Genomic DNA, 12,500 nt, shown 5'->3' on the forward strand with positions numbered 1-12,500 from the left:
TTGTGTCTGACTCCATCATGAGCTTGGAGGACTGCATCCATACATCCTGCAATGACTCAAATCACTGATTAATAAAGTCACTGAATGGTGAAGAAAGCCTTCTTGCAGGACTCCCAGAGTTCATCAAGACTCTTTGTGTTATCTTCAACGCCTCCTCCATCTTACCCCAGACATGCTCAATAATGTTCATCTCTGGTGACTGGGCTGGCCAATCCTGGAGCAGCTTGACCTTCTCTGCTTTCAGGAGCTTTGATGTGGAGGCTGAAGTATGAGGAGCGCTCTCCTGCTGGAGAATTGTCCCTCTCCTGTGGTTTGTAATGTAATGGGCAGCACAAACGTCTTGATACCTCAGGCTGTTGATGTTGATCATCCACTCTGCAGATCTCTCACACGCCCCATACTGAATGGAACCCCAAACCATGATTTCTCCTTCACCAAACTTGACTGATTTCTGTGAGAATCTTGGCTCCATGCTGGTTCCAGTAGGTCTTCTGCAGCATTTGTTTTATTTGTTCAACAGATGATTCATGGGAAAAATCCACCAAATGATCAACTAGAAGTCGAGTTAATATTTGTTGCTCCAGATCCGCGACAAACTTGTGTCAGATTGTGAATAGGTATGAAAGCACCCTTAATCAGCTTGGTCAGTCTGTTTACATTGCACAGGCTGATGTTCTCAAAGCAACAATAACGCGATAAGCAGTGTGTGCAGTGTTACCCTCCAGCTCTCTGCTGGCCACCAGGAATATTCTGGCGCGGATGCCTCTTCCAGCGGGACTCAGTCCATGTGGAGTATCTGAGGATCCGTACTGCAGCAGCTCGAATGCGGGAGACACAGCTTTAGACAGACGTACAGACGCCTCCACACACAGCGGATCCGCACTGCTGTTCCCCGACGATGGACCAGACACCCAGAAATACAGTATAGCTGAGAGAGAGAGACAGCACACATCAGCGCACAGCATACTGGGAAAACTGCAGCTTTAAAGTACAACATGAAATCAAAAACTAACCATAATGCGATGGATAGCATGGAAGACAACATTCTGCAAGTCATTTACCATTACCGTCAGACGGCACCATGTGCCATTTAAATAAAGCAACGTCATCGCTAAAGTGATCATTTTCCCCTTAATCCAATATATAACCAACCCAACTAATGTAATTGACCAGAATGTTTGACACACACAGTTTGTACTGTCCCACGGACACAGTGAAATTAAAGTGGCTTTTTGAAATGACAGAAAAGCACATACGGTGGTAAATACTACACAACACAAGCTAACTAAATGAACCGTAAACAGCTCCTGATTAGAATCAACATGCAAACCAGCCAGCAGAGTATCAGAGAGAGAATTTTGAGTTTCGGTATGAGTATCAGTAACTTACTTTTATTTTTTGGAATTGCATGGCTTCGTTATATACCTGTAGAGTGTCATGTCAGTAATGTGGTTTGCTCTATAATGCAGGTGTTCTATTGCGTGTGTGCGCATTGAAGAGCCACTCAGTACAGAATAACAGCTGACAGGTCGAGAACACGGACGCTGTATTTCAGCAGCTGATCTGACAGCAGACACTGGTGCACCACTTAGCGGGCTTCCACACAGGTTTCTGCATCTTGTTTATATACGCTATGAACAGCAGCTACGCTAATGATTCTCTTTATTCTCCATTTCCTCCTGGGGATACTCTCCCGAGGCCCTCAGACTATGCAGAGTCACTGATTCGATCCAAGACCAACGACGATGATCCCAAGGTTTCCATAATCTTGGACCAGGCTGTATCCTGAGCAGCTACTGCGATGGTCATGGAGGAGTGGAGAATGAGACTGATTCCTGTGACGCTCCGGGGACGACGAGTCTTCGCTGAGGCCAGCTTCCAGCCTCCGCCACTGAGACTGCAGCTCTGCACAAGACGTTTGGCCAGCGGAGAAATTAAAATGATCGTGCCCAACTGAGCCTGTGTCTCTCAAGGGTTTTTTTCTTCATTTCCGCCATTAGTGAAGTTTTTTCCCTCTCCGCTGTCGCCACTGGCTTGCATGGTTCAGGATCTGTAGAGCTGCGCATCGTTGGATTTGCTCTTCAGTATTTGGACTCTCAGTAGTGATTATTAAACCACACTGAACTGAGCTAAACTGAACTGAACTTAAACCTACAAACTGAATTACACTGTTCCTATTTACTGTGACCTTTTATGTGAAGCTGCTTTGACACAATCTACATTGTAAAGCGCTATACAAATAAAGGGGAATTGAATTGAACTGAATTAGGAGAGTGTTTTCCCTTCCGCTTGAACTGCATCTGACAGAAGTATAACAGCTTTAACCTTTCAAAATCAAGCCTGTGAATCACAAAAACACTCCGTAAACCACTCAACAAGGTATTGACAACTATATTCAGATCAAGATTAACCAGTTGTAAAGGCAGTAAACGGACGTTCTCAGCATTCTACGGAAGACGCTGGTCGCTATGGCGGCCTCCATGCAGCAACGAAGAAAAGGTCTATAGTGAATAGAAGAGTTAACTGCTTACGTCTCTGTCCTTGCTGCTCAGCTCTTTGGGGTTTTGACACTGGCTCTCCGTCAAGTTGGTGGCGTTGCCTGTCAGATTGGCCAGAATGTACTGAACGAAGAGCGTCACACTGTGAACGGGACTCTGCAGCCGCGGACCCAGACCGATGTAGACTGAGGAGGACCAGAACCTGCAGGAAACCAGAGGAGAGAGAGATGTTTGAATTTAATGTCACGTCATATAGGGCTGCATGATATTGGAAATACTGGAAAAAAAAGACATAGAAATATTTCAATTTTCTGCGCTAAATATTGCGATATGAATACAGTATCCCGAGATAGTTTAAATAGCACAATTTGACGTTTTTTTGGGGAAGGAGTCTAACACATGGTATATGCAGGAATCCTAAAGGTATTTCAATACTGTTTTAAAGACCTTTTCAGCATACTTTAAGACCTCGTCGCCACTTCAAGTTCTAATCAGTATCAAACTTTAACTTAATAAACAGTTGTAGTTAAATAAATTAATGGAGCACAAGCGTGCAACAGAACTCAGATAAGCTCAGAAGAAACAAAGCTTGAAGGAGTAATTACGCAGTTGTTTTCAGCGACAGGCTTCAGCCACACTAAACTCGTCTTTCTCCAACAGGAGATGCAAACTTGCATTTTCCCTTCTTGCCGACTGTTTTGCACTATGGTTTGACTACACGTGAGCATCATATCATCTTCCCACGATTGATGCAAATTACATGACATCACACGAACGGAGGAGCTTGGCCGGACGTGCCACCGCCCAAATTATCACATGAATAGAGCATGCCATTGGTAATATTTGGAGGAAATAAATATATTTATGCTTTTTTGGAGTCAAACACTTTGGACAACGCTTAGAAAAAAATTATCTTTCAGTGGCCTTAATTTTTTTTTATATTGATTTACCAACTTTTAATACTTTAAGACCCCGCGGACACCCTGCTAACAGTATTCAGGCACAAACAATTAATAATCACAATGCAAAACTGCTTTTCTTACTTTGTTTTGTCTCGTTTCTAGTCCAAATATCTAAAAATTCTCAAATCAAGCAAAAATATTGTTTTGTTTTTCTTTAAAACAAGCAAAATGATCTGCCAGTGCCATTTATGTAGATATTTGGACTAGAAACAAGACAAGAACATTTTAAAAAGTAAGAAATTCCTTTGTTTGTTTTGCATAAATCAAATAAACCCTGTATAAATACTGTAACTAGACACAATTCTGCAGCTCCTGCTGAACTATTATTCAGACTCAACATTGAATATCTTGCGATGTGACTATTGCAGAAGTACACATTGCAATATCGTGCTGAACCATATTTAAGAGTTCACACTGAGCTGATGATTGATTATGAAGCGTATTTGGCATGCTGTCCCGGGAGAGAGCCCTGAGCTCATAAGATCCTCGAGCACGGGGCTCCCCCCAGTTTGCAAGGCGAGAGGGGAGTTTGAGCTCAGGTAGATCTGGAGAACTCGCCTGCTGTAGATGCTATGAACAGATAGTGATTGCTCTTAAGAGATAACTACTTACTAGGAGCACGTCTATGGTGCTTTGGATTAGTCAATTAACTTAAGTTGCATGTTTTTGGATGGTGGGAGAAAACTGGGGAACCCGGGGAAACCCATGCGAGCACGGGGAGAACGTGTAAACTCTGCACAGAAACGTCGGCTGGCTTGGTAAGGACTAGAGGTGCTGTGAGGCAACAGTGCTAACCACTGGGCCACCGTGCCACTCATCTAGGAAAGGAGGAGGAGTAGGGGTGGAAGGGGGGATTCTTCAAAATGAAGATGCTGTTATATGGAACTGAGGGTATTTATAGTGGCTTAGGAATCGTCTGATTGGTGAATCATGAATGGATAATGCGGGTCCAGCCGCAAGCAATCATAAGCACGTGATCCTGTTGAAATTAGTTTATAAATAAACATCACATTGTGCAGCCCTAATATCAGCTTCTCTGGCTATTTCATGGCAAAACCAGGTCAAATTTACAACATATGCTAAATAACACTTTTCTATTAAAAATAACAATAAAAAACATCAGCAATAAAAATACATAAGATAAAAATCAAAACAGTTTTTAAGATTTACTTTTGATAAAAACTCTAGCATTATTTCAAGCAACGTTTCCTTTAAAGCCTCTCCCGATAACAACCGTTGTCTGATGACATTAAAATAGGGCATTTAAAGGTCTATGTTTGCAACAACCAGAGAAACTTGATGAAGACGGACAGAGAAAAACAGAGAATCTGTCATGAGGCTCAGACTGATTCACATACAGCAGAGGACTAGATTATTCACCCTCCTGTCAATACTTGATTCTCTTAAAGATATTTCCCAAGTGTTGTTTTAGGGAGAGATTTAGTTTCTTGAGAACACATTATTAAACATAACACTTTTAATAACTAATTAATTTTCTCTTTGCCATGATGACAGCACAATATTAGCTATATATCTTCAAGACACTAGTATTCATCTTAAAGTGATATTTAATGCTTAACTAGGGTAATTAGGGTAAAGTTAGGGTAATTAGGCAAGTTATTGTATAACAGTGGTTTGTTCTGGACACAATCCAAAACTAATATTGCTTAAAGGAGCTAATAATATTGACCTTAAAATGGTTTTAAAACAATTAAAAACTGCTTTTATTCTAGTAAAAATTTCTCCAGAAGAAAAATACTGTGAATCATTAATATTTAATATTATCTATTAACATTAGACATGGTAACTCAATCAGGGTTCATACACATTTGTACTACTAAAATACCATGATTTTTCCAGAACTTTCAAGTCATAATGTTTCATGTAATGCCTACTTATACATGGTAAATATAAGAAAAACAATGATGTTCAAATTTAAAAAAAACAGCTTATCACAGAAAATCAACAATCTCTTTTGTTTAAATATGCTTTTATATTGATTTTGATAATGCTTACACAGCACTAATAATGTGAGAGCAAGTTTTTGGACAAGAGCAGAAAAGAAGTAAAGACAACTAACCTAAATTCAAGTTAGGGCTGCACAATAATCGTTTCAGCATCGATATCGCAACGTGTGCATTCGCAATAGTCACAGCACAGGATATGCAATGCTAAGATTATAGTATATTAGAGTTTAATCATAATGGGTAAAGTTTATCATCTGCATGCATTTTTAAAGAGAAAGTTCATCCAAAATGACCATTTTCATCACGCCCTTCACTAGTTTCAAAACATTTATGAGTTTCCTTTTTTTTAATTGAACACAAAAAGAATTAATGTAATACTCCTATAGTATAGAAACAAGTGAAGTGTGAGTAAATAGTGAGGACATTTCAATCTTTGAGTGAACTTTGCCTTTAAAGGCCTGTGACTCTGTGAACCAGGGGCGTCGCTAGACCCAATTTACTGGGGCACATGCACCAGTAACAATCTCCAGTGCCCCAGTAAATGCATTGAGATATGATTTACTTCATATGCAAGTGTATTTATTAAGAGTGGTAATTCCGAAATAAACGCTATTCTCTATGTGCAACCCAACCAACGCTGGTGAAAGAAAGCAGTGTTATCCAAAAGCAAACTGAGCATCTCCGCGTCTGTGCAGAGAACCCACGCGCTTCTCGCACGCGCTGCTCTTCTGCCAGTGCGAGTCCCGGTAATTACATGCACGCCAAAAAAGTAGGCTACTTGCAAAAAAGTAGGCTACTCGACAAACTAAGTTTAAACAATATGAAGGTGATCTACTAAGCATGCCTGCTAATAGATTTTTTTGTTTGAAGCAAAAAGGAGGATGAGGAGATGAGGAGTCAGGGAGGTAAAGACTTAATAAACCTAATTCTCTGCCATGTGTCAAGTCTACAACAGATAATTCTATAAACTCATTTTTTTTTATTTTATTGAATTGTCAATAGAATTTCATTCAAATGAAATTAATATTTATGCAAAGATTTCTTAAATGATCTTAGCATCACTCCAGTTGTGTCTAAACATTGCTTTCAGTTAATTTAAGATTATTTAGAATAATAATTGTGTAATAACAAGAATACTTTTATCTATCTATCTATCTATCTATCTATCTATCTATCTTCTATCTATCTATCTATCTATCTATCTATCTATCTATCTATCTATCTATCTATCTATCTATCTATCTATCTATCTATCTATCTATCTATCTATCTATCTATCTATCTATCTATCTATCTATCTATCTATCTATCTATCTATCTATCTATCTATCTATCGGGGGAGGTGTCCAGTAGAGCTTTATGTCTAGCAACGCCCCTGGTGTGAACATTTCAATATTTCAGAGTTAAAAACATCCGGCCACAAGTCATGTTTTAGTAAGTAAGTAAGTAAAGGTTTATTTACATAGCACCTTTCCCAGACATTGAGTCACAAAGTGCTTTACAATAAAAGAAAACAAGTAAAAGAACACATGACAATAAAAGAAAACATGTTAAAACACATTAAAACTAATTAAAAATCCAAATACAGAAACACTAATACTGTTAATTATAAGCTTGACCAAAAAGGTGCAGGTGAAAGAAGCATGTACTAACAGATTTAACATGGCTTTAGTAACTTTAATAAAGATTAAATATATAGGATGAAGACTGTGCAGTGATGATTATTCAATATCTGTACCAGAATAGTGAATACCTGAAAGCTATAATTCACTTTTATCTTTACTATATTTATCTATCTATGCTTGTCTTTTATTTGTTATATATTATTGGAGATTCACTCTACAAAATCATCCCAATCAATCCAAATAAACCTAGTGAAGTTGTATTTACATCGCAATATACATCACAGAAATACTAAATATGGTCAATTTCGCGAAATTCAACTCTACAGATATTTGTTTAACTAATTCCCATCACTTTTCCAAAAACTTTGAAGGTTTTTCTGTTTTTCCAAACGTTTCCAGGTCTGGAAAAGTCAAAATACCATGACTTTTCCTGGTTTTCCATGACTGTATGAACCCTGCTCAATGATCGTGGTTCCTCCAGATAAGCTTGTGTTTGGGTTTGTTTGGATGTCTACATTTATATGTGTGTGAGAGATTTAATAGAGATAAACAGCTGAAAACTCACTTAAAATGCTGCTGCCTCCTTTTTTAGTGATTTCAGGTGGAAGCAGAGAGCGAAGCCAGCTGTTATTCTTCTGCACCAGAAAACTATACAGCAGCTGAGAGACCTGAGAAACACACACACACACACGCACGCGCGCACACACACACACACACACACACACCAATATCATACATATGAAGATTAAAACATTCATAAAAATTCATATAAAGTTAATCTGTCTGTCTGTCTATCTATCTCTCTAGACAGATATATAGATAGATGAACAGATGGATGATTTAATGAGAGAGATTTACTTTGTTTTATTATTTGCCATTTAGTCATTATTGTTTGTATTGCTGACTTTAACTTCAATGTAAATAGAGGGAGAGAATGAGAGCAGCTGAGCAGAGTCACATGACATCATGTGAGAATGAAGAATGTGTGTGTGTGTGTGTGTGTGTTCACCATATTGGGATCAGCAGTGATGTTGCTGAGTGTGCTCTGGTTTCCTTTAGCTTGTGTGTAGAGCGAGCGAGGCGACTAGCGTGGCCACTTCAGCCAGAGACTGAAGAACAACACAGAGAACATCAGCGTCAACACAGGAACTCAATCATAATCAACTTTCAGAATAACTATTGTACCAGAGCAGCTTTATCAAATAAAATATAAAGAAAAATTAAAAGCAACATCATTTTAATTCATTTAAATATCTAATATTTAGTTTAATATATATACATATAGATAATAATTTTGCCCTTAACCGTATATACATGTCCTGCAACTATACAAATTTTTTTTTTTTAAGTCGGTGTGTGTGTGTGTATAATGCATGAACACAGTATGATCTGCGCAGTGTGTGTGTGTGTGTGTGTGTGTGTGTGTTGCACCTTTGCAGCATCCGTCTGGTACACCAGCTGCTTTTCTGGACTCAGGTTTGGTGGATACGAGACGTTCAGGTTTTCTGCATCATCATACATGCTCTCGTAATATCTGTCACACACAGAGTGCAGAAATGGGGATTCAGACGCCTGCCGCTCGTCACACACACACAAACACTCTAGCACATGCATGCACACTCTCACAGTTTAGTGTCTCTCTCACACACACACACACACACACACACACACACACACACACACACACACAACACACACACACACACCCACACACACCACACACCACACACCCCACACACCCACACCACACACACACACACACACACACACACACACAAACACTCTCGCACATGCACGCACACTCTCACACACACTCACAGTTTAGTGTCTCTCTCACACACACACACACACACACACACACACACACACACACTCTCTCTCTCTCTCTCTCTCTCTCTCTCTCTCTCTCTCACATGCATGCAGGCGCACATATGCACAAACACAAAAGACACACCCACATTAATAACAGGTATATATATGTATTAAATTCTGGTGTCATCAAATTTTTGATGTTATGGCATCTATTAACTTTTAAAATCAACATTTTAAATAATCAACATTTTATTAAAATCTAAGTTATTTTAATATATTATAAATTCATAAAATGTGTCTAATGGATGTTCAGAATAAATCATGTAATACCATAGCAGCACATGCAGTTTTCATGATTAATTAAAAGATATGATCATCATAATAAAAACACTGTATTTACAGTTCTCTCAGTGGCTTTGGTGCATTTCTCTCAACACTATTTACATTTGCACAACAGTTAATGCATTTCTCTAAACAGCTAGTCATTTGTGCAGTAGCAGTTTCTCACTCCTTCCAGCAGATTGCAGACGCTTTTGGACATGCATCTACTGTGTTCATACAACTCTCTGCTGTTTATAACATTGTCATTTGCTTATGTCATGTCAGTCAGTTAACTACACTTGTGAATGCTGAATAGTCAGTCCATATTAAACTAATAGTCCTCATTTCATTACTGGAGTCATTACATACACAAATGTTGAATTAGTCAAAATCTGTCAAGTTAATTTTATTAAACTTTTAAAATATTTTTTTTTCTTGAAAATGTCTTCTAAACTGAACAATTTGATGACTGATTTACAGTTCTGTGTGTGTTGTGGGTTCAGTTCCAATATGTGCTGTAATATTGTCTACAGTTGTGCACAGCTCTAGACAAAGGAGGTGTATGTTTATTGTAAATAAGGGTGTTTATTCTTTTGCACAATGCTGTGAATAAATTAGAATTGCACAGAGCATCTGCAGTAAACATGTGAAACACACATATTCAGTGTCTTGTACTCAGATACCGCACTAAATGCAGTGATGTCTAACTTTACTGTAGTCTTCAAATGGCTGTGCACAGTATATAGTGCTGTCTTGAGCATTTTCAGGACTGTTTTGCATTGGAAAAAAGTACAGAGTAAACTGACATGATGAAAACATGACAAAGCCATCTTGTTCATAAACAACGGTGTCAGGACTTTTCATCCTGATGACACTGACACTTTCATTGACATCAATACTTGCTTTTGAGGAATGAGCTCTCCATTTTGAGCATGTGACACACTTCTGCAGGTTATCCACTCGATTTTGCAGTGTGTACTAATTGATTTGAGAAATGCATTAACTGATGTGCAAATGTAAACAGTGTTGTAAGAAATGCACCAAAGCCACTGAGAAAACTGTAATAAAAATGTAAGTTTTTTTGTGCTTTTCTAACTGAATTAGATTGATTTAAAAATGTAATTAAAAATGTATTTCATTTAATTAAAACAATTTAAAGCTCAATTTACTACGACGACTAATGCTACTGAGAAACTGTGATAAGGGTCCATACATATGCAATGATATCCACTGTTTAAAGCCAAGCTTAAGATTGACTTGTTCAAAATGGATTTAATGCATAGTAGCACTGACACTTTTCTCTGTTTTAATGTTCTGCTGTATTTCATTGACACTTTTGCATTGGTTGCTTTCTAGTTGTGTTGTATAATTTGGTTTTTACTGGTGTAAAGCACTTTGGTTGTAGTAAGGTGATATATAAATAAAGGTTGGTTGATTAATTGATGATTGTTGTGGTCTTGTTTGTTTTTATTAGTGAGCTGTTCTGAGACCTGTTGTTGAAGGCCTTCTCGTGGTCGGTCAGCACCAGGCCTGGGATCTGCCGAACTCTCAGGAAGCGCTGGAAGGATGAAGGCGGCAGCGGCTGACTGACCGACGGCTCCTGCAGATTAATGTTCAGACCTGCAGCGCTGGACTTTAAAGTCTTGATCATCGCTGACACCTGAGAGAAAAACACTCTATAAGGTTGCATTCACACTGCAGATCTTGATGGTCAATCTCTGGTGACTGCATCTGGTTTTATAATGACCCGCTTACATCTTCTTTTAAAAGTGACTGGTGGTCTCTGATATCTGAACAATATAAAAACAGCTGGCGTTTACCGACAGCTGTGACAATGAAAGAGCATTCATATATATGTAAAACACACATACATACACATATACACTCACCGGCCACTTTATTAGGTACACCTTTTCAACTGCTTGTTAACGCAAATGTCTAATCAGCCAATCACATGGCAGCAGCTCAATGCATTTAGGCATGTAGACATGGGCAAGACGATCTGCTGCAGGTGAAAGAGAGCATCAGAATGAGGAATAAAGGGGATGTAAGTGACTTTCAATGTGGCATGGTTGTTGGTGTCAGACGGGCTGCTCTGAGTATTTCAGAAACTGCTGATCTACTGGGATTTTCACGCACAACCATCTCTAGTGTTTACAGAGAATGGTCCGACAAAGAGAAAATATCCAGTGAGCGGCAGTTCTGTGGGCGCAAATGCCTTGTTGATGCCAGAGGTCAGAGGAGAATGGCCAGACTGGTTCCAGCTGAAAGAAAGGCAACAGTAACTCAAATAAGCACTCGTTACAAGCGAGGTCTGCAGAAGAGCATCTCTGAACACACAACACGTCCAACCTTGAGGCGGATGGGCTACAGCAGCAGAAGACCACACCGGGTGCCGCTCCTGTCAGCTAAGAACAGGAAACTGAGGCTACAATTCACACAGGCTCACCAAAACTGGACAATAGAAGATTGGAGAAACGTTGCCTGGTCTGATGAGTCTCCATTTCTGCTGACACATTCGGATGCTCGGCTCACAATTTGGCCTCAACAACATGAAAGCATGGATCCATCCTGCTCTGTATCAGCGATTCAGGCTGGTGGTGTAATGGTGTGGGTGAGATTCTCTTGTCACACTTTGGGTCCATTAGTACCAATTGAGCATGGTGTCAATGCCACAGCCTACCTGAGTACTGTTGCTGACCATGTCCATCCCTTTATGACCACAGTGTCTCCATCTTCTGATGGCTACTTCCAGCAGGATAACACACACATGTCATAAAGCACCAATCATCTCAGACTGGTTTCTTGAACATGACAATGAGTTCACTGTACTCAAATGGCCTCCACAGTCCCCAGAGCTCAATCCAATAGAGCACCTTTGGGATGTGGTGGAGCGGGAGATTGGCATCATGGATGTGCAGCAGACAAATCTGCAGCAACTGTGTGATGCTATCATGTCAATATGGAGCAAAATCTCTGAGGAATATTTCCAGTAGCTTGTTGAATCTCTGCCACGAAGGATTAAAGCAGTTCTGATGGCAAAAGTGGGTCCAACCCGGTACTAGAAAGGTGTACCTAATAAGTGGCCAGTGAGTTTACAATTGAAGTGAGAATTATTAGCCCTCACAGACTAAAAATCTGAAAATATGCATGTACATACAGTGCTCTGCATATAGGAGTACACCCCCTTTTTGAAAATTAATATTTTTCTCCATTTCTCAGTGAATAAAGCCTAGACATTTTGGTGCATTTAAACAAAACAGTTTTATTAATCATTTATATCCATTAAAATAAGGGTTTGCTCACCGAATATCT

The 12,500-nt window shown here is 39.2% G+C and overlaps 1 protein-coding gene across 1 annotated transcript in view; it reads right to left on the bottom strand.

The window, feature by feature from the left end:
• Positions 1 to 653: 653 nt before the first annotated feature.
• Positions 654 to 12,500, bottom strand: part of ncstn (nicastrin) — a 35,443-nt gene continuing 23,596 nt past the window's right edge. Inside the window, 10 exon segments of the mRNA XM_056470040.1 lie at positions 654 to 764; positions 766 to 797; positions 800 to 928; positions 2,525 to 2,683; positions 2,686 to 2,700; positions 7,618 to 7,720; positions 8,062 to 8,130; positions 8,132 to 8,161; positions 8,484 to 8,586; positions 10,676 to 10,845. Of these exon segments, the coding sequence (XP_056326015.1) occupies positions 654 to 764; positions 766 to 797; positions 800 to 928; positions 2,525 to 2,683; positions 2,686 to 2,700; positions 7,618 to 7,720; positions 8,062 to 8,130; positions 8,132 to 8,161; positions 8,484 to 8,586; positions 10,676 to 10,845 (921 nt within the window).

The sequence above is a fragment of the Danio aesculapii genome, chromosome 2, assembly GCF_903798145.1.
Source record: "Danio aesculapii chromosome 2, fDanAes4.1, whole genome shotgun sequence".
Lineage (NCBI taxonomy): Eukaryota > Metazoa > Chordata > Actinopteri > Cypriniformes > Danionidae > Danio > Danio aesculapii.